The sequence below is a fragment of the Eutrigla gurnardus genome (assembly GCF_963514095.1).
Source record: "Eutrigla gurnardus genome assembly, chromosome: 6".
Taxonomy (NCBI): Eukaryota; Metazoa; Chordata; class Actinopteri; order Perciformes; family Triglidae; genus Eutrigla; species Eutrigla gurnardus.
The window spans coordinates 20,162,329-20,189,172 of record NC_139920.1 but is presented as its reverse complement, the minus strand read 5'-3'; the positions used below and the strand labels follow the sequence as shown (position 1 = coordinate 20,189,172).

General features: G+C 44.4%; 5 protein-coding genes across 6 annotated transcripts; 2 read left to right on the top strand and 3 right to left on the bottom strand.

Annotated features, from left to right (window-relative positions):
* Positions 1-207: 207 nt before the first annotated feature.
* Positions 208-5,097, top strand: nit2 (nitrilase family, member 2). 2 transcript variants are annotated; one of them, XR_014597289.1, is made up of 11 exons: positions 208-291; positions 1,133-1,251; positions 1,684-1,804; positions 2,436-2,524; positions 2,601-2,694; positions 2,777-2,851; positions 2,946-3,024; positions 3,356-3,454; positions 3,582-3,637; positions 4,098-4,392; positions 4,423-5,097. XR_014597289.1 is itself a non-coding variant. In XM_084011479.1 (10 exons), exons 1-10 carry the CDS (start codon positions 264-266, stop codon positions 4,196-4,198), a joined length of 861 nt encoding a protein of 286 aa, XP_083867605.1. In that variant the 5' UTR covers positions 208-263; the 3' UTR covers positions 4,199-5,097. The 2 variants fall into 2 exon arrangements, 1 of the variants encoding a protein (XP_083867605.1); XM_084011479.1 differs by having other exon boundaries at positions 4,098-5,097.
* Positions 4,514-8,092, bottom strand: LOC311014712 (ICOS ligand-like). The gene is made up of 5 exons (XM_084011478.1): positions 7,632-8,092; positions 6,524-6,847; positions 6,161-6,457; positions 5,852-6,028; positions 4,514-5,380 (listed from the first exon to the last, which is right to left on the bottom strand). Exons 1-5 carry the CDS (start codon positions 7,705-7,707, stop codon positions 5,292-5,294), a joined length of 963 nt encoding a protein of 320 aa, XP_083867604.1. The 5' UTR covers positions 7,708-8,092; the 3' UTR covers positions 4,514-5,291.
* A 1,277-nt stretch (positions 8,093-9,369) lies between these two features.
* gtpbp6 (GTP binding protein 6 (putative)) lies at positions 9,370-15,211 on the top strand. Its single transcript, XM_084011476.1, has 10 exons — positions 9,370-9,999; positions 10,133-10,270; positions 12,260-12,330; positions 12,436-12,566; positions 12,655-12,725; positions 13,050-13,208; positions 13,291-13,499; positions 13,587-13,735; positions 14,669-14,821; positions 14,895-15,211. The coding sequence occupies exons 1-10, from the start codon at positions 9,375-9,377 to the stop codon at positions 15,019-15,021; spliced, it is 1,833 nt and encodes a 610-aa protein (XP_083867602.1). The 5' UTR covers positions 9,370-9,374; the 3' UTR covers positions 15,022-15,211.
* Positions 15,212-15,229: 18 nt separating this feature from the next.
* plcxd1.2 (phospholipase C, X domain containing 1, tandem duplicate 2) lies at positions 15,230-19,486 on the bottom strand. Its single transcript, XM_084011477.1, has 6 exons — positions 19,224-19,486; positions 18,386-18,522; positions 17,066-17,194; positions 16,827-16,979; positions 16,215-16,398; positions 15,230-15,485 (listed from the first exon to the last, which is right to left on the bottom strand). The coding sequence occupies exons 1-6, from the start codon at positions 19,303-19,305 to the stop codon at positions 15,235-15,237; spliced, it is 936 nt and encodes a 311-aa protein (XP_083867603.1). The 5' UTR covers positions 19,306-19,486; the 3' UTR covers positions 15,230-15,234.
* Positions 19,487-22,417: 2,931 nt separating this feature from the next.
* On the bottom strand, positions 22,418-26,531 carry plcxd1.1 (phosphatidylinositol-specific phospholipase C, X domain containing 1, tandem duplicate 1). Its single transcript, XM_084011507.1, has 7 exons — positions 26,147-26,531; positions 25,806-26,050; positions 25,123-25,265; positions 24,576-24,704; positions 24,339-24,494; positions 23,339-23,519; positions 22,418-23,246 (listed from the first exon to the last, which is right to left on the bottom strand). The coding sequence occupies exons 2-7, from the start codon at positions 26,047-26,049 to the stop codon at positions 23,002-23,004; spliced, it is 1,098 nt and encodes a 365-aa protein (XP_083867633.1). The 5' UTR covers position 26,050; positions 26,147-26,531; the 3' UTR covers positions 22,418-23,001.
* Between the last annotated feature and the right edge of the window lie 313 nt (positions 26,532-26,844).

Genomic DNA, 26,844 nt, shown 5'->3' with positions numbered 1-26,844 from the left:
CGCCCCCTCCAAACTTCACAATAAAAGTCATGGACTTTACATAAGCTCTATCACTGTCTTAAGTGTGACTTTTAAAATAGAGCAATAATTAATGAGCATCTGCAGACATCCATCGCCGTTGTTTTGCGTCGCTGTGTTTTGTTTTACTACGCCTCCCCTGACGTCACCCTAACTATAGGTTCTTATTTTGAAAACCAAACGGTCCGGATGCACTTGTCCTGTCTTGTCTTCTGCTCCGTCCGTCTCCTCGGAGCTGCGCGTCCATGTCCGCGATAACCAAAGCGATGTCCAGTAAGTAACTTCGTCTCTGTTGATTAAAAAGTAGCGGCGGACCAATCTGCAGATTAAACCCGGCTGACGTCACAGCGGAACGTTACCTCAGCGTTCACACCGTTGTTAGGCCGAAGCAAAGGGTCTGGTGGTCCGCCAGGTGTATCTCAGGAACCGAAGGTCGGACAGACTGGTACCGTTGGAAAGCTCGTACCCGAAAATGTGTGCACGCGATCAACGCGGCCGATTGTCTCCTCGGTAACAACTGCTAACGAGCAAGTTGACTCCGTAACCATGTTTGTGAGCTTTCCCCAGCCGGTTCCGGTGGAAGGCTCGTGCCCACAAATGCGGACTGGAGGCTGGCCGCTACGGCCAAAAGAAAACGTTAAATTAAACGAAAAAAAACGTGTTGCTGATCCTCTTTTGCGGATCGCTCCGTTCGCAAGTGGTCCTGTTTTCCATTTTATTTAACTTATTTCCCCGGAAACCCCGTGTTTAACGTCACAACGCTACGATTTGTGGGTAAATGAGCACTTGAACGTCAAAGAACCAGACTTTACCGTCATTGAGCTCGGTTGACTTTAAAAAAAAAAAAAAAAAAGCTTCCGGTCATAAGAGCTGATCTGAGACATGAAGTTAGTTAAGTAATGAAGTTAGTTAGGTAATGAAGGAGGATCTAGTTTTCATCCTTTTCACACATTTCATATTTATTCATGTTGATTTATGAGAATTCTATTTATTCTTTCATATATATATATATATATATATATATATTTTTTTTTTTTTTTTTTTTTGGGGGGGGGGGGGGCTTTTTTGTTTTGTTTTTTTAACTGTAACGTGACTGTCTCTTGTGTCTCCCCAGAGTTCAGGCTGGCTGTGGTCCAGCTGCAGGTGACGAGCATCAAGGCGGACAACCTGAGCCGAGCCCGGCGGCTGGTGAAGGAGGCCTCGGGCCAAGGAGGCCAAGTGGTGCTGCTGCCGGTGAGAAGGGCGGAGGGGGGGCGTAGGTTTCTGAAGCTCAAAGTGGGCGGCTCCGGCCTTCCCTGTCTTGGTAGTGACGACACCGCCTAATGGATCCGAGGCGGGAACGAACCCTGGTTACTGGCTAACAAGCTAGGCTATGCTACTCTGTGTTGCTACTTGTTGCTCCCGGTAAATCAATAAATAAAATAATACCATGAGTAAAATTCTACTCATTTAAAAATAGCACTTCGGTGAATATTTGTCTGATGAAATCGTGTAAGTTAACGTTACAACTCTGTGACGTTATTTTTACCCAGAGATCCCGCCACGATCACGGGAAGTAGATCCCCTCAATACGCCACAATACCGCTAATACCACACTTTGTGGCGTAATGCAGGTTTTCTAGTATGGAGTTCAGCTGAATCTCATTCCTGTCTCCTGTCATTAAGGAATGCTTCAACTCTCCGTACGGGACCAGCTTCTTCTCCAAGTACGCCGAGAGGATCCCGGGAGAGTCCACCCAGGTGCTGTCGGAGATGGCCAAGGAGAACCAGGTCTACCTGGTGGGGGGTGAGGAAGCCTCTTTGGCTGCATGAACCAGCATACCAGGGTCCATAGAGGAATGGTAGTATTTAACCCAAACAGCTGAAAACCAGCATATCTTCATGCTGTTGTTGAAGCATTCAGCTGCAAATTATTTGAGTTAACCTTTCAATTAACCTGTAATTTGCTTATGCTTATCGCTAGCGTTCACAGAGCTAGCCTTAGTGCTAATTGCTAGTGTTGCTAGTCGAATTCGCAAATAATTGTAAGAGTATAACTGTTTATTTTTCTTCCGTACCTGACCTTTACAGCACTAAGTTAACCATAATGATAACAAAGCTAGCATGCTTGCGATTAGCGTTAGTGATTCTTGAAAGCTAATTGAAAGGGTAACGGTTAGCATGGACGTAATTTAAGAACAGCTCCACGTTAAATGTAGACCGAGCCCGGCAGTTCATGGTGGTGTGTTTTAATGGACGGTAACTGTAGCATTAAAACATGGTGGAATTAGCTCGCTAGCTAACTAGCTAGCTTTTAAATGAGTAATTAGTCACATTCCTACCAGCAGATAATCGGTCATTAATTAATGAGATGATGTCATGCTGATTTTTGATTGGACAGTGGAGGAAGTGACCATGTGACCCGTTGTGTTCGCCAGGATCCATCCCCGAGGAGGATGCTGGGAAGCTGTACAACAGCTGCACGGTGTTTGGGCCCGACGGAGAGCTGATTCTCAAACACAGGAAGGTATGCAGGTTTATTTACGTGATGACATCACAGATGTGACATCAGCGGGGCTTTGAAAATGCTTCTCCTCTCCTAGATCCACCTCTTTGACATTGACGTTCCGGGAAAGATCCGCTTCCAGGAGTCAGAGACTCTGAGTCCTGGCGGCGCTCTGTCCACATTCGACACACGTAAGTGACATCAACCTCCCGAACCACCGTTTGTGTCCATGACAACCGCCAGCGTCTGACTGCCCCCTTCGCTCCCCGACAGCGTTCTGTAAAGTGGGCGTGGGCATCTGCTACGACATCAGGTTCGCCGAGCTCGCGCAGCTCTACAGCCGGAAAGGTAAACGGTCGATTTGGGGCGTGACTTTTTTTTCTTCTTCTTTTTTATTCGTCACTGTGCCAACAGAACGTTGACCCGGTTCTCATGTCCTCAGGCTGCCAGCTGCTGGTCTACCCCGGGGCCTTCAACATGACCACAGGTCCGGCTCACTGGGAGCTGCTCCAGAGGGGCAGGTCAGAGTCCAGAACCACCAGGAGCTCTGGAGGAAATAAACTAGAAAATACACATTTAAAATATAGTCTTTTCAAAATAAAGTAGCTTTAAATAAATGTCAAAAGTAACTCGAAAAAATATTTCATAAAAGTCACCACAGCGTCATCTTTACTGTTGCTTCATATTTTTTTAAATATATAAAATACATACATAATTATATATTTGTTGCCATGGGACTAATAAAGGATCTTATTTAAACCACTGTTTTAAACCGTTTCCTGCTGTATCATGTGATCTGTACCATGTGATCTGCACCATGTGACCTGTACCATGTGATGCGTTTCCCTGCAGGGCGCTGGACAACCAGGTGTACGTGGCGACGGCGTCACCAGCCAGAGACGAGGCATCTTCATACGTGGCCTGGGGTCACAGCAGCGTGGTGAACCCGTGGTATTAATCTGTCCTTTAGATTTACAGAAACACGACAGTTAAAGTACAAATACTACAAGTCTGAAATCAAAACATACTGTTTTGATTTCCTGTTTCTCTGACGTTGTGATTGTTGCCGTGGTTGCAGGGGGGAGGTGATCTCTAAGGCCGGACCGGAGGAGGCCGTGATCTATGCCGACGTCGGTGAGTGGACGACCTACATTTCTATAAATCACTGCAGCTCATTTCTCTGCTAAATGTAAAATAGTTAATTATACAAACATGACAGGACGATTGATAAAGTGAACCGATATTAGTTAATTCTGGCCCTAAGAGGTGCATTTCTGCCCCTGCCCTCCACACAGCTCTCTTAAAGCTGGTTGATGACGATCAATCGAGCGTATAAAAGGCAATTTTTTAAAATAGAGTCTGATACAGATGGAACACACAGGGGCTACGTGACATCACTTCCTGTAAACTTCACGTTGAAAAATGAGGATCAGTTCTAACTGATAGTTTCCTTCACGGGATCATGTTAAAGATTGTGTGAAGTTGAATCACCAGTGGATGGGTGTCGAGGAAACTCTGTCCTGTTACTGGAACCTAAGTAATCTGAAGTACTGGATTGTGGTTTCTGTACTTACCCACTGTCCTCTGATCCCAGACCTGCAGTACCTGGCCGACGTCCGGCAGCAGATCCCGATCACAGCTCAGCGGCGAGACGACCTCTACGCAGTGACCTCTGTGCAGGGAGAAGCCAGATGAACATGTGACCTCCAGAGAGGAGGTACCAGTCTCTAGAACCACACTGAACTGTGGAGAAGAGACGGAGACGCTCTCGTCTCAGGAGAGTTTTTGTGACGTCTGCAGCTGGAATACAGAAACGTGATGATGTTTTTCTACCGTGTTATCATCATTATCCTGTTTCTGCATCTAATTTACCAATAATTAGTTGTTTTGTCTTCGTGTTTCCTAAAAACCCGAGCGAGGTCCTCACAGATATTCATATGTGTCCAGGAGGAGAAATTAAACCAGATAATATTCACTTTTAAGAAGCTGGAAATTATAAAAAAAAAAAAAAAAAACTCAAACTGATGAATAATTAGTTTGAATGTAGGTTGTCCACATTTGAGAAACATTATTTTAGCTTGATGAATGAAGTAAACACTTAAATTGTAACTTTCAGTCCTGAAAAGTGAAGGTGAAGGTCCTTAAAGTTGCATTATCTCTGCTGGCCACCAGGGGGCGACTCCTCTCTGATTGTAGAGATGTCTATGAGAAAATAAGCAGGGGATGCTTTAGGGGGCGGGGCTTACCTGATGATTGACAGGTCGCTTGTCAATCATTTTGTTAGCAGCAGATCCAAATCCAGTAAGGGTGCTGCTACAGTGGCTTGTATATTATAAGAAATGTGATGTCGTCTTGGTCTTTTGGAAACACTGAAACCAAATAACTGATCGATTTAATCGAGAAATTAATCTGCAGATTAATTAACAATGAAAAAAATCATCACTTCATATTAGTGGAAATGAAACCTTCTTGACAAAATGCACCAAGGTTGTATTTTTATTATAAGAGATTGTCTTTATTATGTCACCAGAGATTTAAAATGTAAATGTTCATATTTTCAGATGGTAAGAATGTAAATAAAACAGCTGCATGTATTTATTTTGTTTAAGCATCTTTTTTTATTAAAGCCTTAGATGCCACAAAGAGAACGGGAGCATCCATTAAACGTAGAAGAGACAGGAAGTGGAGTGTTTTATTATTTACATCGACGTGGTTTAAAACCAGCTCTGGTTTGGATGTTGAACGCAGCACAAACACATATTTACAGATCGGTGCTGCATTTCCTGTTTCACACGTTGGTCTCCTTGGGGTCCAGCTTAATGGCCTCCAGGTCCCGGTCCTTGTCCTGGTCCTGGTCCGGACTCCTCCTCTTATGTCCTGAGTGACAGCAAAGGTTTCGCTCAGAGGAGGCGTTCAAGATCAACACGGTTCAGGAGACATTTACTTCCCTGACAGATGTTTGGTTTCTCCAGCTGTGAGTCGCTGAATAAAACACAATGCAACTCTGTCTCCTACTAAGTTACGTTCACGTAACCTAAACTCTCCTTACGTTTCCATGGAAACGTCTTCTAACAGAGCAGTTTGAAACTATATGATAAATGTGTCAACAAACTGCTTTTACTGAAAGAACATCTGACTGTAACAGATTACTTTTACTTTGTGGTATTAGTACTTCTACTGGATCAAGTACTTTTACAGTGTGGTATTAGTACTTTTACTGGCACATAGTACTTTTATAGTATTATTAGTATTTTTACTGTAACAGTACTTTTACACTGAGGTATTAGTAATTTTACTGGCACAGAATATTCTTACAATGTGGTATTAGTACTTTCACAGTATTTGTACCTCTGTTGAGGAGTTGCTTCTGGAACTCGTGCTTCTTCCTCTTACTGATCCGGTCCAGGTGGATCTGGTAGACGACGCCCACCAGCACCATGACGCCGATCACAACACAGAGAGCCTTGCTGAAGATCCACATGGCCTGCGCGGCTCGGCTCCTCACCGGGCTTCCCTTCATCTCGACTGCAACAGGAACCAGAGATCAGTGGACCAGCGATGTGTTTAGGCCATAAGCGGTGCGTTTGAGGCCTTAAGTGTGCGTTAGAGGCCCTGTGCGGTGCGTTTGAGGCCCTAACCACTGAATCCTTTACTCACAGTTTGTGGCCATCAGGGTTTCGTTCATCGCTGGGTTCTCTATGACGCAGGACACGCTGGCATCTCTGGACACTTTGACCTTCAGGTGGCTGGTGACATTATACAGTTGGGAGTCTGGGAGCGCCACCGCCAGAGTCCTCACTGAGCCTTCGGGGGGCGGCTCTGTGTGGTTGATGAGCCAGTGGACCACCGGTTCAGGGAAACCGCCGCTGGAGTGACATAGGAAGGAGGTCTCGCCGCCCGGATGGACCTGGTCCTGGTCCTGGTCCCGCTGCAGCAGCGGGAAGCTGAACCTGGCTGTAAAGACGGGAGTAAGTTCCTGTTGAAACTGGTCTGATGACTTCCTGTGTGTTTGGCACTGACCTGCCGTCCTGAGGCACGCCGTGCACAGCTCGGCACTCCGGTTGCCCCCGGTGATGATGAACAGACTGTAGTGGGTTCTAACCTCCGTCGCCTCGACCACCGGCAGCTGCAGCGACACATTTCCAGTCAGCGTGGCGTCAGTGGGCGTGGTCGCCCTGTTGACACTCCATTCCTCCACGTCGCCATCGTCCTTCCATGCGGACCGGAGCACCACCTCCTCGCCTCGCCGCCACTCCAGGGAGAAGTTCACCGAGGTCAGCAGCTGAGGCTGAATGCAGGGCAGCGAGACCGGGAGACCGACGATGCCGAGGACACACTCCTCCTCTGTGGACGAAGTATTGTTTGTTGTTGTTTTTTTATTCCTCTACCAAATAAAACCCATACTATATTATACATGTGATACTATTACTTGAAAAATGTAATATACATAAAGCTAAATTTTCAATTCATAAACCACTATTTTTAATTTGTCAAAAATTAGTTATTTCAAACAATACATCAGTTAATTTTAAATTCTAAAAACAAAAAAACTATTAAAACCCTGAATCTGTGAACCCTATATAAATATTTACAAACTAAGTTAGGATTTCTGGCTATATTCTGATCCCCTAGTATTTCTGCTGTTATTTTTGTATATCTTGTATGTTTAGATGCCCCGCCCCTTCCTGTTGACCACCATGTGACCTTATTTAGGAAAGTACAGTCTGTGATGTTTGATCCATTAAAAAGATGTTTCAAAGTCCAGAATGTCTCAATGAATTGAATTAATTGTAATAAATCTGCTTTTCAGTCATAAAACTAGATTAGTGTTAGTAATTATCCTGCAAGGTAGTACTTTTACAGTTTGGTATTTTTTACTTTTACAGAGTAGTTTTGTAGTGTAGTGTGAGTACTTTTACTGTAACAGTAGTTTTAAGGTGTGGTAACAGTATTCCAGAGAGTATTTCCACAACCTGAATACTAGTAATAACCTCTCTGAATGCTTGTAATTATACTGCAGTAACCTCTGAATACTAGTACTTGTACTACAGTAACCTCTCTGAATACTAGTACTGCACTACGCCCCCCCCCCCCAGGGACCAGACATGACCCGACAGAGTTCCTTTACCCAGACTGGCGCAGAGACGCAGGAAGAGGATCAGGACTCCTGTCGGGACTCCTGAGCGCCGTGGAGCCGCCGGCATCGCCCGCTCGCGGAGGGACACGTGAAAACCGTTCAATAAAGACGCTTTTACTCTGTAAACCGGATCACGGAGGTGGTTATAATCCCCGTCAGACTTCAGTTCGCGTCCTCTGCCAGCTCCGGATCAAACCCGGAACACCTTGCTTCCCTCCGAATGAAGTCACCGTGGGTCATGTTGCGGCTTGTTGCGTGTTACCTGTCTGTCTGTCTCTCACTCTGCCTGTCTCACCTGTGTGAGCTAAATGACTAACCGTTGAACCATACTCAGATTTAAGTCCACGGACCTCAGCCCTATGCGGGTCCACCAGAACACATAATCCTGCTGGGAGCCATGTTGTCCATGACCAGATCCGCCAGACCCGTCGAACCCGTTCTCAGGTGGGCCACGCCCCCATGACGTCATTATGGCACCCGCCAGACAAACAAATAGTTACAACGAACAAATAAACTGACACGAGAGAACGGTGTAACATAGCAGCCATGGTGAATGAGCAGTAGACGCGTCTTCGGTCAAAACGTTGCAGGAAGGTCCGAGCGGCGGCCATTTTTATGTGTACCGTTGCCATAGATACCGTTTTAGCGGGACCACTTCACTTAAGTTAACAAACATGATTCAGTGGAGTCATAACTAGGAAGCAGAGACAACACTTACCTAATAACTGCTTCATCATCCCTCTTACAACATTATATATTAGATATCTAGCTTAGCGAACTAGTGGATAGTCGGCTATAGCTAACGAGCAGCTAGCCGGCTAACTAGCGGATTGTCAGCTAGTTAGCTAATGAGCGGCTAGTCAGCTAAGTAGCGTAACGTCGGCTAGCTAATTCTGTCTTTCTTTAATGCTACGCTGGATACAGAAAAAGTTTACTGTCCGAATCTAAATAATCTAAATCTGATAAAATCACAATGTTTTGGGGTTTTTTTGCTCAGGAAAATATTTTTGTCCTCACATTCAGACGTGGGAGGTAACAAAGTATTTGGACATAGTATTAAGAGTAGAAGCTTCAGTATCTGTAGTTTTACTCCAGTATTTATTTTTCTGACAACACGTTAAAAATAATATTTGTACTTTCTACTCCTCACATCTGCACGGTGGTGTAGTGGGTAGCACTGTCGCCTCACAGCAAGAGGGCAGGGTTGCCAACTCTCACGTTCCTGGCGTGACACTCACGCTTGCCGTGACAGCATGAGACTGATCATGAAAGCGTGAGTGTCACGCCAGGAGCGTGAGAGTTGGCAACCCTGAGAGGGTCGGGGGTTCGATTTCTTCTGTGTGGAGTTTGAATGTTCTCCTCGTGTAAGTGTGGGTTCTCTCCGGGTTCTCCGGCTTCCTCCCACAGTCCAAAGACATGCAGGATGGGGATACCGTAGGTTAATTGGTGACTCTAAATTGCCCGTAGGTGTGAATGTGAGCGTGAATGGTTGTCTGTCTCTACATGTTGGCCCTGTGATAGACTGGCGTCCTGTCCAGGTGTACCCTGCCTTCGCCCAATGACAGCTGGGATCGTGTCCAGCCCCCCGTGACCCTGAATACAGGATAAGCGGTAGACGATGGATGGATGGATGGATGGATGGATGGAATACTCCTCATATTTTCAAAACAGGCTTGTTACTTTATTTTTTATTTGTTTTGAGCGGAATTATTGATCATTTTTATTATTTTTAATATGATGACAGATTCATTCTTTGAGTGTAGTTCAGAGTACTTCTACACACGTTTTTGTACTCCTTGCGTAGAGAACTGTCTGTACTTGACAGTTGACTCCGCTGCGGTCCAGGAACCAGCGTGCTGGTCTGGGTCCTGTTCTGGTGGCGGTACAGCAACACACCAGCAGGTGGCGGTGTTCGCTCCACAGGCTTGGTTGGCGACCCTTCATTCAGAAAGGAGAAGAAGAAGAAGAGTCTTCCGTCCCCGGAAGCAGAACGATGTCAACATGACAGCGCTGCAGAGGATTCTGCGGTGGATTCCGGTCTTTCAGAGACCCGGTTCATGCAGCGGTCTGAGAACTGCGGCCTGCAGGATCCTCCAGGGTCCTCCGTGTGGTCCGGCTGCTGCTGCGCCCCCCTCACAGCTCAGGACGTTTGCTCTGTCTGTCTGCAGGAGGAAGGACATGGATGACGTCAGCGGACCGCACGAGGAGCAGGAGGAGGAGGAGATCGATGACAGCGAGGTGGAGGAGCTGTTTCGGCTTCAGGTCCCTGCAGGTCTCGGAGAGGGTCAGCAGCAGCACCGGGTCTTCATCGTCCACCCGGATGTGAAGTGGGGAAGCCGGAAACAGCATCTGACCAGCGGTACGTCACGAACCTTCATCACGTGGTGATGATGCTGATGATGGTGGTGATGATGATGATGATGATGATGATGATGATGATAATGATGCTGATGATGATGATGATGATGATGATGCTGCTGCTGTCTGAGCAGCTGAGCTGATGATGGACGAGGCCGTGGGATTGGTCAACACTCTGGACGGCTGGACGGTGGGGGACAAGATCATCATGTCCACCAAGACACCAGAGAAGAAGAAGATATTCGGCAAAGGCAACTTCCAGTCTCTAACAGGTGAGATCTAGTTGACACAAACCTCCAGCATGTTGCTTTATTTATTTATTTATTTTTCATTCAAATTTTTATTGAAATCGAAATTGGAATACATTATACAGCACAGCATTTATACATAATTTAAAAAGCATAATAATAACAACAAAATTAAAATCATAATAATAATTATATATAACGTTGCCTTATTTTTTAGATAGTTTGTTTGTTTACATTTTGTCCAGATTCTATAAACCTTCCAGAATGTTCATGAAAATGTTTCTCAAGTTTAGTTGACTGTATGTTTGTTTGGCTGTATTACCAGTGTAAAGTTGCTGTATGACAGTATTAACAGTATGTAAAGTTGCTGTATGACAGTATTAACAGTGAAAAGTTGCTCTATGAAAGTGTTAACAGTGTAAAGTTGCTGTTTGACCGTATTAACAGTATAAAGTTGCTCTATGAAAGTATAAATAACGTTGCTGTATGACAGTATTAACAGTATAAAGTTGCTCTATGAAAGTATAAATAACGTTGCTGTATGACAGTATTAACAGTATAAAGTTGTTCTATGAAAGTATTAACAGTGTAAAGTTGCTGTTTGACCGTATTAACAGTATAAAGTTGCTCTATGAAAGTATAAATAACGTTGCTGTATGACAGTATTAACAGTATAAAGTTGTTCTATGAAAGTATTATTAATGTAAAGTTGCTCTATGAAAGAATTAACAGTGTAAAGTTTTACTATGAATGTATTCAGGGTTGCCGCGGATCTTGAAAAGTCTTAAAAGTCATTAAATTTAATTTTCGATAATCAAGGTCTTAAATTTCTTAAAAAGTCTGGAATTATTGGGTTGGCGGCATTAAATTTAATCGGGGGCAGAATTAATGAGCGGGTGTATATTTGTTCAGCTTTATGTTCTATTTTACAAACTACAATGTCCGATTGGTCACACCGATAGCATGCTGGGGCTACAGTCTATTAAGGCAGGAACACACCGGCCCAACCGTTGGACGTCTGAAGCGTTTGGAGAGGCTCGGACGAGATCGGGAACACATATGTTTGGTGTGTACAGCTGCGTCGGAAGCTTTCGGAGCCGCGCGGACGTTGTCTGATCAGACTGAGCATGCGAAGTCTGAGGAGGTGGGCCGTTGGACGTCTGAGCCATTGGATACTCTGATTGGCGGTGTGCTAGCGAATCAGAGTATCCAATGGCGGTGTGTGGGCGGGGCGGAAGTGACGATGGTAAACTCCGTATTACTCGTTCCGGCCGTGTGTGGTTTGGCCCGCCCCCCGCATTTAAACGTAGAAGGAGAGTGTTTCTCCATCTCCGGAATTCAATTCTGCGGTTCGGCGGGCCGAGCAAAGGAGAAGAAGGAGGAGATGCTTGTCATAGATAATGACATCGAAAAGAAAAGTGCGGAATTGCGTCACATTCAATAAAAAACACAGCCACTGTTCGAGCAATTAATCAGACCTTTGTAAAAAAAAGAAATCATTCAATTCATATGTATAGTGTTTGCACTATATTTTGCACTATATTTAAGTTATTTTGTTGTTTTCTGTCATTGTTATACCATAAGTTTTGTTTTTGGTAAAATGACAGTTGTTAAGAACGTTACTATTCGTTATTCAAACTGAATACAACTCATAATGAACAGTATATAGTGTATTGTCTCGATTTTTTTTGCAACGGTATTGGTATTAAATTTTCATTTTAGAGGTCTTAAAAAGGTCTTAAAAGTCATTAAATTTGTATTTCAAAAATGTGTAGATACCATGAATGTATTAATAATGTTAAGTTGCTCTATAACAGTGTAAAGTTGCTGCATGACAGTATTATCAGTATAAAGTTGCTCTATTAATATTAATAATGTTAATTTTCTGTATGAAAGAGTTAACAGTGTAAAGTTGCTGTATGACAGTGCAAAGTTGCCTGTTGCTCTTTTAAAGAAAGAAATAAAATGGTTGGTCCCTGAATGTGACTCCCGTTTTCTTCTTCTGTCCCGTAGAGAGAATCAGACAGACGGCAGGAATCACTGCCGTGTTTGTGAACGTGGAGCGTCTGTCTCCGTTGTCCGAGGTGACGCCCTGCACATATTTAACTCTTAACATATTTTCCACATTGTTATTTTTTGTGTTCATACATTTGTGTTTTTTGCTTGGGGCCATCTTGCCGTCCACACAGAGGGAGTTCGAGGAGGCCTGGGGGGTTAAGGTCTTTGACAGGTACTCGGTGGTCCTGCACATCTTCCGCTGCAACGCCAGAACCAAAGAGGCCAAGTTACAGATCTCTCTGGCAGAGATCCCCCTGTTGAGGTAACGGACCTCTCTTATTGTCCTCCTATCGTCTTTATTTCCCATCAGCCACTGGGGTTTTAAAAACGTCTTCTTGTGGCGTTGGCAGATCTCGTCTGAAAAACGAAATGGCAAACCTGGACCAGCAGGGAGGGGGGTCCAGATACATCGGGGGTTCAGGTAAGGGACCACAGCAAGCTCGCACACAGACACACACACACACACACACAGTGTGATTGGTCCTGCTCTGTGATTGGTTCAGCTCTGTGATTGGTGTTGCTCTGTGATTGGTGTTGCTCTGTGATTGGTCCTGCTCTGTGATTGTTCCTGCTCTGTGATTGGTGCTGCTCTGTGATTGGTCCTGCTCTGTGATTGGTCCTGCTCCGTTATTGGTCCTGCTCTATGATTGGTGTTGCTCTGTGATTGGTCCTGCTCTGTGATTGGTGTTGCTCCGTTATTGGTTCTGCTCTGTGATTGGTGTTGCTCTGTGATTGGTCCGTGTAGGCGAGACCCTGATGGAGGTCCAGCAGCGGCTGCTGAAGGAGCGGGAGATGAAGATCCGCTCAGCGCTGGAGAAACTGCGGCGGAAGAGACACCTGCTGCGCTCTCAGCGTAAACACAAGGAGTTCGCCGCCGTCTCCGTGTTGGGATACACCAACTCTGGTGAGACGCCGGAACGCTTCACGTTTAAACCGCTTTTGGCGATGGCGACTTCGATTTCTGTTGTTCCTATCTCTCCGTCCAGGGAAAACCACGCTGATCAAAGCGCTGACTGGCGACAGCACTCTCCAACCAAGAAACCAGCTGTTCGCCACGCTGGACGTCACCGTCCACGCCGGGCAGCTGCCCAGTCACATGACCGTCCTGTACGTGGACACAATCGGCTTCCTGTCCCAGCTGCCCCACCAGCTCATCGACTCCTTCTCCGCCACGCTAGAGGACATCAAACACTCGGTGGGTTCCCGATGCTCGCCGTGATGTCAGAGTCTTGATCCAGAGTTCTGATGGGGTCGCTGAAGCGTGTTTGTCTCGCTATCACAGGATCTGCTGGTCCACGTCAGAGACATCAGTCATCCGGAGACAGCCAATCAGAAGGCCAACGTCCTGAGCGTCCTGAAGAACCTGCAAATCCCCGACCGGTTGCTGAGCTCCATGATCGAAGTCCACAACAAGATCGACCTCGTCGACAAGTAAGAGACAGGAACCCAGAAGATGATAATGAGGATGATAATATATAACTAATAATTAAAAAAACATTTTAATGACAATAATAATTACATAATTAAATAACCATAAAAATGTAATGACAATGATAATAATAATAAATAATAATATAATGAAATAACAATAAAACAGTTATGACAATAATATAACAATGATAATAATAACTAATAATAATTATTATTAAATAACAAACAATGTAATATAATAACAATAAAATAATTGTATTATTATTAACAATTATTATTGTTAATAACAATTAGATCATTCAATAACAAAAAAATAAAATTAAAAAAATAAAACTTTATTACATAATAAAATAACAAAATAATAATTAAAGTCCCAGTCGGCAACATTTTTTGATCATATTCACTGAAGCCTACACTATGCTCCGATAGAACTACATAAATCATCCGGTTTTAAAAAAAGCGCGCCCCTACCTGCACTAGAGCCTGTTGTTTGTTTTGCAAAAAATCGATAGCACCCAGATCATCCTGTCCAATCAGCACGCAGGGCTGTGTTCGCGCACACACAGAGCCCCTCCCCCCTCGGATCGTTCCACTATCACAGGGGGGAGGCGGAGGGAAGTGCCCTCGATCCGCCGGACTTGCCGACTGGGACTTTAACGAACAGAATAATAATTAAATGACAATAAATTGTTAACATAAGTTATCATGATAAACTTTATTTACATAGCAGTTTTCTTAAAAATGTTACAAAATGCTTAAACATTAAAAAAAAAAAGATAATAACATGAGTTTAATGATAAAGTGACAAAGACATACCTTAACAGAATAAGATATTTTATGATGGAAAAGTTAGTAAATTAAGGAATGTGCTGAACTGACAGAATAATGGATGAACGTATAATAATAATGATATAATCTATGATTCTCTGTCAGCTACCAGGTGACGGTGGTCGACGCGTTGCCCGTGTCGGCGTTAGAGGAACGTGGTCTGGACGATCTGAGGAGAGTCGTAGAAGAAGAGATCGTACGCTCGACGGGGAGACGCGTGTTGGAGATCAGCGTTGATCTGAGATCAGCTCAGCTGAGGTGAGACAGGTTGATTATTCATCACTGCATCGTTTTAACGCTCAGAGTGAGTAAACGGCGTCTTCCTCCACAGCTGGCTGTACCGGGAAGCCACCGTTCAGGACGTGCAAGTGAACGAAGACGACGGCTCAGCTCTCGTCAAGGTCATCATCGGCACCGCGGCATACGGTCGCTACAAGAAGCTGTTCATTGGCGGATAGGAAATGGAGAGCAACGCTTCCTGTGAGGAAGAGGAGTTCTGATGCAACGCTGACATCAGAGATACTGGATCAACACGTGTCACCTGACCCAAACAAACCAGATCTCTACTGAGCATGTGCAGAACAAAGACAGAGACTCGTTTTCATGTTTAAAGCAGAAACAAACAGACAGAAGTACCAAAAATATTAAAAAATAAAATAAAAACACATTTTCTATCTGACGATTTTCCTGCGTAGCAGTTTCTGGTTGAGAGCGATGACCAGAGAGCAGAGGGGAAGTGGACCCACGAAGTCCCCCGCGATGATGTTGAGGCTCTGTGGGTCCGAGCCCGGGACCTGATCCTCCAGCCAGGTCCTCAGACCCTCCCAGTTCTTGAAGGTCAGCGTCCGCAGGGACTGCTTCGGGTTGGTGGTGATGTAGAACCGGTCTGCCGTCAGGTTCAGACCGCACACGAAGAAGCCCTCTGAAGACAGACGGCGAGAGTTACGTAGTGCAGTAAACGCCACATGCTGAATGCTACGTAGTGCAGTGAACACCACACGTTGAATGCTACGTAGTGCAGTGAATGCCACATGCTGAATGTTTAATACTGAAGTGAACACCACATGCTGAATGTTACGTAGTGCAGTGAACACCACACGTTGAATGTTACGTAGTGCAGTGAATGCCACATGCTGAATGTTACGTACTGAAGGGAACACCACATGCTGAATGTTCTGTACTGCAGTGAACGCCACATGCTGAATGTTACGTACTGCAGTGAACACCACACGTTGAATGTTACGTACTACAGTGAACGCCACATGCTGAATGTTACGTACTGCAGTGAACGCCACACGCTGAATGTTACGTACTACAGTGAACGCCACATGCTGAATGTTACGTACTGCAGTGAACACCACGCGTTGAATGTTACATACTGCAGTGAATGCCACACGTTGAATGTTACATACTGCAGTGAACACCACGCGTTGAATGTTACATACTGCAGTGAATGCCACATGCTGAATGTTACGTACTGCAGTGAATGCCACACGTTGAATGTTACATACTGCAGTGAATGCCACATGCTGAATGTTACGTACTGCAGTGAATGCCACACGTTGAATGTTACATACTGCAGTGAACACCACGCGCTAGTAGTTACGTACTGCAGTGAACGCCACACGCCAGAACCCAAGTGTTCACTCACCTGGACGTCCCAGGTCCTTGTTCCAGTCCAGGTAACTGATCACCTCCTGTGCCGAGTCCTGGTTGGCCCACCAGTACGGGATGGGGGGCCACAGCTCGGGATGCCCCACTGCAGTCTGGGAGTCGTAGGACAGGATGACCTGGTGACCAGATGTCCACAGGCTGCGCAGGGTGAGGGTGGATCCCTGTGGACAGTGTCAGGGTCAGGACAGTTGAGGAGACGTAGTTTTGATTCTCTTTGTAGTTTGTTTTTCAGCTCTTTTTGGTAATTCTATTTCTCTTTGTTGTCTGTTTTTAATCAATTTGGTCATTTCCCATCTCTTATTGGTCATTTTGGTTCCCTTCTAGATCTGTTTTTGTCTCTTTATAGAGTTTTTTGGGGCCCTTTTTGTAGCCTATTTCCATCTATATGCTAATTTTCTGTCTCTTTCTGGTCATTGTGTGTCTCTTTTAGGTCTCTCTTTTTAGTTTTTTGAGCCTCTTTGTTGCGTCTTTTAACCTTCCCTAAAAAGAAATGTTCGTAGTAACAATGGTTTATATCCTGTTAAGACCCCCAATCACACTGAGTAGAGTCTCATCAGAAAACACCGCTGTGCTGCAGAACCATATCCACCTGGGGGCAGAGTCTGGATCCGAACAGCTTCTTCAGGGAGAAGATGAACGAGTGATGCAGCCGCTCGTCGATTCCTTCGAAATGGCTACAGGCAAGAATGACGATCTCCTTCGGGTGAGACGTCAGCCAGGCAGCGACCGACGACAGCGTTCCCTGTGAAGGACGGAGGTTTCACTTTGAACGGTGCGTTTAAAGGCAGGCCAGTTTTGTGGGAGGTGTGTTCCTATAAGATGACTCACCAACACCGTTAAATGTGTGTATATGACGTGAGTGAAGTACAGGTCGCTGGACGAGTCATCGGGTTTGTGTGCAATGCGGAGATCGAAATATCGGATCCCCATCGAGAGTTGCTCTTCGATGCTTTTATCCTGCGAGAAGAGAAATTCATAAAACAACCGAATACTTCAAAATGTTAAACCACAGCAATACCTTCGCAGCCCCATAGGGGCTAACGTTTTTTTTTTTTTTTTTGTCTAAAACCAAAGTTGGTTTTGTCCTCTAAAGCTAACGTTGGTTTTGTCTTGTAAAGCTAACGTTGGTTTTGTCCTCTAAAGCTAACGTTGGTTTTATCTTGTAAAGATAACGTTGGTTTTGTCCTCTAAAGCTAACATTGGTTTTGTCTTGTAAAGCTAACGTTGGTTTTGTCCTCTAAAGCTAACATTGGTTTTGTCTTGTAAAGCTAACGTTGGTTTTGTCCTCTAAAGCTAACGTTGGTTTTGTCTCGTAAAGGTAACGTTGGTTTTGTCCCCTAAAGCTAACGTTGGTTTTATCTTGTAAAGATAACGCTGGTTTTGAAGTTTAAAGCTATCCTATTGGGGGTTTTTTTTGTCTAAAGCTAATGTTATATTGTAGCTCCACCTGCCCGCTGTGTGACTGCTCACTACTACTGATTTTTGGTCTACGGCGACGTGGTTGGGATGGATCCATCTCGGCGTGGCTGTGCCTGCCGCCATGGACTACTGTTGATTCTATCTCTTCTGTTAATACTACCACTACTGTTAATGCTACTACTACTATATTACTACCAACACCAAATGCAGTTGGAAACCAAGGGCCTGGGCTGCACGAGATTTCTGCCTAAAAGCCTATTAAGCCAGTTTTTTCTTGCCCCTGGGTGATGTTGGGACTTTGAAATTCTATTGACTCTGAAAAATCATGAGGATATTCTAGTCCTGCTCAATGTGTTAAGTGTCCTGAGATGACTTCTGTTGTAATATGACACTATAAATAAATTGGATTAAATTGGGGTTTTTTTGTCTACAGCTAATGTTTTTTTTTCCGTGTAAAGCTAACATTGTTTTTTTAGTCTAAAGCTAACGGTTTTTTTTAGTCTAAAGCTAACGTTGTTTTTTTAGTCTAAAGCTAATGTTTTTTTTAGTCTAAAGCTAACGTTGTTTTTTTAGTCTAAAGCTTACATTGGTTTTCATCTACAGCTACCTTGTTTTGTAGCATAATGTCGTCCCAACTAACGGAAAAAGAAATCGTGCCGAGCAACGCAAAGTAATCCTGGTTTCTCAGCACGACACCGGTAATTAAATGTTCCGTGTTGTTAGATCTACCTGAGTTGTAGCCCATTTAAAAATGGCCGGTCGGGTGAAACAGTAGAAGAGTCCATCCAGGAGCCTGAAGACCTCGGACTCAGACTGGACCAGAGGGGAGTTGATGTCCAGACAGTAACTCATGGCGTCATGGCTGCCTGGATGAATGGGTGAGAATGAACATGTTAATGGATAAATGTTTATTATATTTTAAATGTTTTAAATTATCTACCCTTATTGTAAAATTCAATTGATTTTACACAATTGTATTTTAAATAATTAAATAAATTAAAATTCTGCTTAGGTACTACTGTAGTTTTAAAATTATTTTAATTCATCTAACAAATGATCTATCCTATAATTGATTAGATTATCTACATTTTTTTTTAAATTCTAGGGCTGATTTCCTAACTATTTTAAAAATGTCATTATCGATCCTAAAAAAATGACTTATTTTATGATTGATTAGATTATCTTCATTATTTGGTTTTAATTCTAGGGCTTTTTACCTAACTGTATTTTCGTTTTTAATTTAATGACCTTCAACTTATTTTCATAGAAGTACAGTTTATTATTTACATAAAGGTATATTTCCTCTTCTCTGCTCTTGCGTCGCTTTGTTGTTGTTGTTTCGTCCGCGAGTATAACAAATTTGAATAAATGAACGTAACAGTAGTTTTAAAACGTTTTTTTGTGCATATTTTCTCCTTTCTGTCTTCACGTTACAACCAACAACGTCATTTCCGCATTCGTTTCCTCGTGCGTCTATTGATTGAGTGATTGATGTGCGATCAGCTGATCGAGGACTCTGAACTCGTAACTATCGATGAATATAATATACTTATAGTATGGTATTTACCGGGAATGGCCAGGCTCGTTAGAGGAACGTCCCACAGCTCCTCCGGTAAAACCGACATCCAGTCCTGGCCTCTCGGATCCATGTCAGACCCGCACGAGAGACTCGCTAAAACCAGGTCTGACTCTGAACCAGGGACAGAGATGCCTGCGTCGGTCGGTCATCATCTGGTCGATCCTGTCTGTCCTCTTATCTTACGTCACTGAGTTTCTGTGTCACGTGACGAGTCTCGAAACGTAGGGGGATTCGACTTGTGTCCGACCAACGCTGAAGCATCGGTGGTGTGACGTCAGGAGGGGGCGGGGCTAAATTCAAACGGGAAGTTGAGCTGAAATATAAGAATACTGATGTCTAGTTGGCACATTGATATTTTTACGAATATAAGGTTAATTATGAGAGCAGACAGACAGTATCTCTCACATTCAATGTAAGCCTATTTACGCCAATGTGATTAAAAAACATTTATGTCTAAATCAGAGCCGTTTTTTGTTATAAGCCGACTATGTGGGTAGTTTGACATAGGGCCCCCCCTCCAAACAAAAACTTGCAAACTTTGAGAAGTTTGTTGAATTACTAACTTATTATATAACGACGCTAACTCATTATGTTGAGTAATTAAGTCATTATTTTGGGAACGTTTTTCACGTAATTACTCAGGGCGCGTCTGACCAAACCAACGGCGGTTTTGTGTCTGTCTGTCCGTTTGTTTGGTTTGGTTGTGAACACCGGACCTGAACTGTGGTCTGGACCAAACCACCACTCCCTGGTCCCCCATGAAGGGGCGGCGGTCTCGGACCACCACTGTCAGGTGAACTCTAGCCGTCCATCACAGGAAGCGTGTCATTAAAGTATCACACGATTGGTTAAAAATCCAAAACAGTTGCTTTTCCTGTTTTCTGGTGAACTCGGAGCAGGTTTTTACGTTTGCTTCCACCGAGATTGCTGATTTTTTCTTTTTGACGCGTCGTTCAGAGGTGAACACAGGTGTGATCAATAACTGCGAATGTAGTCCTGTTCCATTTAGGAGGACCCGGGTACCGGCATGCTGTCTCACTGGAATAGGACCATCATTCTTTTGATCACTTACACCTGTTTGTGTCAGAATAGCTGATGATAGAACACAGGGCCGGCCCAAGCCTTTTGGGGGCTTAAGCTAAACGCTTGACGATTATTGACACAAATGTCACACGGTAATATTCCATTATAAATTGTATTAATTATTAATTATATCACAAATCACATATCCTATGATATTTATCTGAGGGGGCCCATTCAGGCATCATAACCCATTTTGTATGATAAAGGGGCCCTATTGAATCAGAATTATCCATCCTTTGGGTACATACTTTGATGTTTATGTCTCTTGTTTCATTTATTTAATAAGTAAAAAAAACACACGATTGGGGGCCCCGCCATAAGCCCTAGTTCGCTTATGCCTCAGGCCAGCCCTGATAGAACAGCCTGTACAGCCACAAGACCAAGACCCAAACCGATACCAAGACCAAGACCAAGATTAAGGTCCAGCGTTGTGCCCCATTTCCATCAGACTCACTAATGCCTGGAAACGAACGGCCAGAACGGAAAAATACTTTTTGCATGTCATGTTGAAACGTGTTTTGTTTGTGTTTTTTGTTCACATTTTATCGTTGGTGTATGTGTTGCGCCCTCTCTATAGCCTCTATAGCCTCCTAGCGGCGAGGTGTCTTTAGCCTCTAACCAGTGTAGCACGAAAGCACGGTGGAGGTAGGGTGAAGTTTAAACAACGTAATCCTCACAAAAATGTTGTCTCTGTTGTTGTCATATTGGATTCAGTTCATAAATTATTTATATATCAGAAGCAAGTCTGGATGCGTCCTCATTAATACGTAATCGTGAATGATGTTCAGGAAGTTTCCTTCAAAGTGATTCATAAATATTAACCTGCCAATCACGATAAATATGATCTACCCTTTCTTTGATCTTAGCAGATTTGTCATTGATCATATCTTTAAGTAAATTATTTTTAGTTACATCATTAGTTTGGTCTCTTCAAACCCCAAGAAAAGGAGGCACCCAGGACACTCTGATCTGTCGTCCGTCTGATCCAGACCTCATGCTGGCAGACTGAACCACAAACTGGTCTTTAGACCCTTTCAGGCCGCTTGACCATGCCCCCTGTACAACTAAACCACACCCTCAAAAACGTTTCCTCGCTTGGAACAAGGTTAATGAACATAACATACACTGCAACACTACGTTTAGTATAAATCATAGTGGTTTGGCTTGAAATCACAATGAAATTAAAGAAAACAAAAATTCCATAAACTATTTCACTCGGGACACGAACATCGGCCTCCTGGGGAAAATCGTGTTTTTTGACTCCCGTCAAACTAATTTGTGAAGCATCAAGAGAAAATAGAAATAACTTTCCCTTGAAATTAAATTCATAAATAGTTTTTGTGTGGGACATAACTTTGAGAAGAGCAGGATATTTGTATACTGGTTTCATTTAAATCCTCTTTAGTATTTATTTATTATCATAAAGGCATTTTAATATCAACCCAGTCTAAAGCTAACGTTGGTTTTATTGTCTAAACCTAAATTAGTTTTGTTGCCTTAACCTAATGTTGGTTTTGTTGCTGAAACCTAAAATTGCTTTTGTTGCCTAAACTTTAATTAGTTTTGTTGCTGAAACCTAAAGTTGCTTTTGTTGCCTAAATCTAAATTGGTTTTGTTGCTGAAACCGTAAGTTGGTTTTGTTGCTGCAACCTAAAGTTGTTTCATGTTTCAGGTGTATTAATTCTTCTTAATTGGCCGAGGTGTGGGCACTTTAAATGCTGATCCTCCTCACGCAGACTGAGTTTATCAAATGAAACCTGTATCAGCTCAGTGACTCAAGAGAAGCTAAAGCCAAATATCACGGATCACATTAGTCTCAGAGGGCTTTAATCCTGGTGATTGGGTCATAACTGATGTGGACCAATGACATGTCACCTTCTAATGGCATCGAGTAGCGATAGTCAGCCTTAATGATGACCTCATTTAAAATAAAACTTCAAAGAATCTTCACTAAAACTTCTCTGAACCTAACTGGTTTTGTTGCCTAAACCTAACTTTGGTTTTGTTGCCTAAACCTGGTTTTGTTTGGGTGATTCTGTAATAATCGTGACATGAAATCTTCATATGGACAATAGTCAGTGAATAAAGAGGCGACTAGCTCAGAAAAGCTCTTGTTTATTGTAAAAGCATGACGTCCACAGGCACAGCGGTGCAACGTTGCCCTAAAACCAGAACTGTTGGCTCAAGTCAGCTACGAGTTAAACCGTTACCACCGCCGGTTCATGCAATGAGACTTCCATGCGTTGTTTGCATAAGTTCGCCGTGGCGTTTACATTCCCTACGGGTTAATATGAGAGGAACACATATCATCGTTAGAAAAAGGTGTGTGACGGTCACCTAGTTACAGTCGTGTGTGTGTGTGCTTCGCGGTTTGTGCTTACTCGTCTAAAAGGTCAAAGGTAAGCCGTCACATTATTATTATTATTGCTCTGGTCGCCGTCACGTTAAAAACCGGCCACCTTCGCCGACTTGTGTAAATCGATACAGAGCGTTGCATCAACATTCAACTGAATGAAAACAAAGTGCAAAAAAGTCCGTTTTTTTAAGGAGTGAAATGTATGTCACTGCCTCCAAATAAGTGCATTTATATTTCTATTAATACTTTTCTGTCACAAAACAAACTTGTGTGTATTTTCATGCTGTGATTCATTTTTTGGTAGAATAATTGCAAATCGGTGAAAAGTCATGAGGACCGCTTCAGTAGTTTTTCATTCAGTGTCACGACCGTCGGCACAAAGTGGCTCTCGGTGACAAAGTCCCCGGCAATGATGTTGAGCGATCCGGCTCCGGGTCCGGGGGTCTGTTCCTCGACCCAGCTCAGCAGGCTCGGGTACGTGGACGTCACCAAGTCCTTCAGGGACCCCGTCAGGTGTGTGCAGATGTACTTCAGGTCCTCCGTCAGATTCATTCCTGTGACGAAGAACCCGCCTGGAACAGAACCCCCCATGGTTGTTAGGATGGTACGACCCGAATACATTTAACATGATGGACTCATGTTGGCGTGCTGCATTCAAGGTTACCTGGTCTGCCGTGTTGTTTCCGGTGCTCGAACTCCTCGACGAGGGCCTCAGCTTTGCACTTGTTGGCCCACCAGTAAGGGATGTGGGGCCACAGGTCGCCGTGGCAACTGGCCATGTTGTGCTCGTAGGACACGATGACTCGGTAACCGGAGGTCCACAGGTTACGAAGAGTTAACATTTCCTGGAATCCAACAGAACAAACAGGTTTTTTTCAGAGGATGTAAAGATTTTTAAAAGAATATTTATTGAAAGAATAAGTCAGAGTTTATCTCGTAATAAAATATACACGTTACCGTAGCAACATAGGCAACTTTGTTTTTTCTGTGGCAGCGGTCGCAGGTTTAAACAGTTTGCAACTAAACTAAACATGCTACAAAAATACATGGTTACATTTCAGTTAGTTTAGTAAAAAAAGGACTTGGTTCTAGCGGGATACTAACACGGGTCTCCTGGGTAAAAGTCCTGTTTGTGGACCCATCCACCACTCAGACCTCCTCCCTACGTGGACTTCAAGGACCCTTTGGAACAAAATTGTGATACGTCGAGAGCAAACGTGATCCACAACCGAGTCCGTTTCCTTAGAAACGTAATTCAGAGTCAGCATGTTTGCACTTCCTTTTCCCTCGTCTACACATCAATATGTTTTTGACGCCTGAAATCAGTTCTGTGTTTAACGTTTCGTTCTACGATATAAAAAATCCGTCAGTAAATCTGGTGAAAGCTTCAGAATTCACCAGATTTACTGATGTATTTTATATCGTAAATATATCGTAAAAAGAAGTTTGCAAATGAGCGGCTAAATGCTAGCTAGCTGGTCCACCTTAAGCTGGTCCACCTTTAGCTGAGTGGTGACGTGAAGTCATGTGACAGCCATGTGACCATGGAGACGTTCCTTTTGTGGCCTGGCGTTAGCCGTTTCCTTCCGACGATTGTGTTCCTGGGTAAATGCAGTAGTGCTGAGGAATGAGTCGTGGACTACATTTCCCAGGTGAGGTGGTACCTTTTTGGGGCAGAGTGTGGAAGTGAAGACGCCACGGATGGTGGCGAGCAGCAACGTGTGGAGCTCTGGGTTCAGGTCCAGGAAGTGGCTGAAGGAAAGGAGGACCACCTCCTTGGGATGAGCGTCCAGCCACTCTCTGATCTCCAGCAGGACGCTCTGCAGGGACACACGGCACAGTTAACATGCGTGTGTACACATGCACGTGTGCATGTGCATGTGTGCATGTCGCTGCCTCACCTCCACCGTGAGCACGCTGTAGACCCCGTGGTAGAAGTACAGGTCCCCAGAGGTGTCGTTGGGTCTGTGTGCGATCCTCAGGTCACAGTACCGGACCCCTGAGTCCAGCTGCTGCTTTATGGGGAACTCCTGCAAGACACACACAGGGAGACCGGACTCATTAGAGACCAGGTCCAGCTTGTTAAACACGGACTACGTTAACCCACGAACCACACATTCAGGTTTGTGGCCATTTGGCCAAATGGGGAACTTTTTTTGTTCCTGTTTTTTAATCCAGACCATTGGAACCATCATCATGGAAACGAGTGTTCCTCCGTCTTGGCTTCACTAACTGTTGTCTAGACCAGAGGTCTTCAATGTTTTTCAGGGTTAGGACCCCCAAGGCCCCTATTACATATCGTATCGGTACAGAGTGAATGTGACACATCACACATCATCTGAAAACGATCGATTCAGAATAATCCAGGATATGAATTAAATCAGGAATACTGTCAAATTGGTGATAATGGTAGTCCAGGTGTTACCCAGGTGTTCCCTGGGTAATTACCTGGGTGACGGCCCACTTGTACACGATGGGGCGGATGAGCGGCTTCATGTACTTGTCCATCTTCTGCAGCAGGTCGGGCTGAGTGAGGTCCAGAGGGGATCGGTCGTTCATGTCCAGACAGTAGGTCACTGCATTGTGGCTTCCTGATTGGAGGAAAGACTTTGGCATCACCACACATCTTACATCACTTCCTGTCCTAGCTACGGCGGCGGCAACCCGGAGAGATCAACGTATGCAAGAAAGTAAAGAAAAAACGTGAAAATAGACAAAAAATATCAGGCGCCGAGCCGCCTTCAATAACAGCCGGGATGTGTTCAAGGTCTCACACAGCTGAGATTGTTGCCATAACAACCTTATTATTTTTATGTTATACACTTATTTTTACATTATCGACGTACGATGTAAGGCCATAATCTCGATCACTTTTATGTTATACACTTATTTTTACATTATGAACTTATTGTACGATAAATGGACGTGAGCTTTTTTAAGTTATCCACAAATTTTCGATAAATGGATGTGAGCTTTATTATTCCAACGTTATCCACTTATCGTACCATATTGGGATCTGACATTGAAAAAAATGTTGTGTTCGGAACATGACCTCTCAGTTTGACGTTTTCCACTTTTTTTTTTACATTATCGACTGTACGATACACGCTCATAGTCACGTGTGCGCCTACCCGGGATGGCCAGGTGGTACAGCGGGGTGTCCCACAGGGCGCATGGCAGGTGAGACATCCAGCTCTCCATGGGCAGCTCTCCCAGACTCCGGTCTCGTAGACTCCGGTCCCCCAGACTCCGGTCTCCCAGACCCCGGTCTCCCAGACCCCGGTCTTCCAGACTCCGATCTTCCAGACTCCGGTCTTCCAGACTCCGGTCTTCCAGACTCCGGTCCCTCCTTCCGGGCTCCAGCCCCGAGTACATCCTGAGAACGCACCGTCGTCATCGGTGTTGGGGGTTAATTAGGCTCTGATGAATAAATAGGATGAATAATTAAGATGAACGGGAGTCTCCCACTTACCGGATCGACGCGCTGCGCCGCCGCTTCCGCCTCCCGATGAGAAACCAGCGGAACCAGACCAACCGGCGCAGAGCGCGAGCACGGCGACACTGGAGCTAGAGGCGCGCGCCAGGAGTCGTCCGTCCCGAAGCACGAGGACGCGTCATGGCTGCACGCGGAACATGTATGACGCGGTGAGATAAAGGGGTCCGCTTCTACCTTCCACACCTGCAGGAACCGGGACGAGGACCGCGCGGGCTCTGGCGCGTCATGAGCTCCGGTTATCGATTATCCATCACGACCGCGACCGTGATCGGATATCCGGGTGTGATCGGATCGGCCGGCTGCCTCAGGTGCATCTGATGGGAGTGGGAGCTTCGGCTCACCGGCTGCTGTGTTCGGTGTCCGGATATCAGCAGCAGAGGGAGGGAGGAGGAGGAGGAGGACGAGGGGGGGGGGGGGGGGGGGGGGGGGGGTCACCCTGCTGACAGATCAGCAGAGGAAGAGCAGCTCTCCTCTTAAAGAGCCCACTGAAATGTTGTAATATCAATACTACCTTCCTTATTGTCTTATTACAAATAATATTTATCGACCAGTTACAAAGTTCCTCTTCAGTGAGGGGAAACCTAATCAGACATACACTATTTATACACAGTTCAAAAATAATATAAATCATTATAATTTATCGTAACAACCATAGTATAAATTATTCATAAATA

Bases quoted from the DNA above. Each gene is read 5' to 3' on its own strand.
- nit2 (XM_084011479.1), top strand. From the start codon at position 264: ATGTCCGCGATAACCAAAGCGATGTCCA. The intron at 1,252-1,683 runs GTGAGAAGGGCG...CCTGTCATTAAG, and splicing joins GCCAAGTGGTGCTGCTGCCG to GAATGCTTCAACTCTCCGTA. The intron at 2,695-2,776 runs GTAAGTGACATC...GCTCCCCGACAG, and splicing joins TCTGTCCACATTCGACACAC to CGTTCTGTAAAGTGGGCGTG.
- LOC311014712 (XM_084011478.1), bottom strand. From the start codon at position 7,707: ATGCCGGCGGCTCCACGGCGCTCAGGAGTCCCGACAGGAGTCCTGATC. The intron at 6,848-7,631 runs GTAAAGGAACTC...CTTCGTCCACAG, and splicing joins GCGTCTCTGCGCCAGTCTGG to AGGAGGAGTGTGTCCTCGGC. The intron at 6,029-6,160 runs GTGAGTAAAGGA...TTCCTGTTGCAG, and splicing joins AACCCTGATGGCCACAAACT to TCGAGATGAAGGGAAGCCCG.
- gtpbp6 (XM_084011476.1), top strand. From the start codon at position 9,375: ATGATGACAGATTCATTCTTTGAGTGTAGTTCAGAGTACTTCTACACA. The intron at 10,271-12,259 runs GTGAGATCTAGT...TCTGTCCCGTAG, and splicing joins CAACTTCCAGTCTCTAACAG to AGAGAATCAGACAGACGGCA. The intron at 12,567-12,654 runs GTAACGGACCTC...TGGCGTTGGCAG, and splicing joins GCAGAGATCCCCCTGTTGAG to ATCTCGTCTGAAAAACGAAA.
- plcxd1.2 (XM_084011477.1), bottom strand. From the start codon at position 19,305: ATGGATCCGAGAGGCCAGGACTGGATGTCGGTTTTACCGGAGGAGCTG. The intron at 17,195-18,385 runs GTAGATCTAACA...CTCTTCTCGCAG, and splicing joins TTAAATGGGCTACAACTCAG to GATAAAAGCATCGAAGAGCA. The intron at 16,980-17,065 runs GTGAGTCATCTT...CGTCCTTCACAG, and splicing joins ACACACATTTAACGGTGTTG to GGAACGCTGTCGTCGGTCGC.
- plcxd1.1 (XM_084011507.1), bottom strand. From the start codon at position 26,049: ATGTACTCGGGGCTGGAGCCCGGAAGGAGGGACCGGAGTCTGGAAGAC. The intron at 23,520-24,338 runs GTACCACCTCAC...GTTGGATTCCAG, and splicing joins CCACACTCTGCCCCAAAAAG to GAAATGTTAACTCTTCGTAA. The intron at 23,247-23,338 runs GTAACCTTGAAT...GTTCTGTTCCAG, and splicing joins GAAACAACACGGCAGACCAG to GCGGGTTCTTCGTCACAGGA.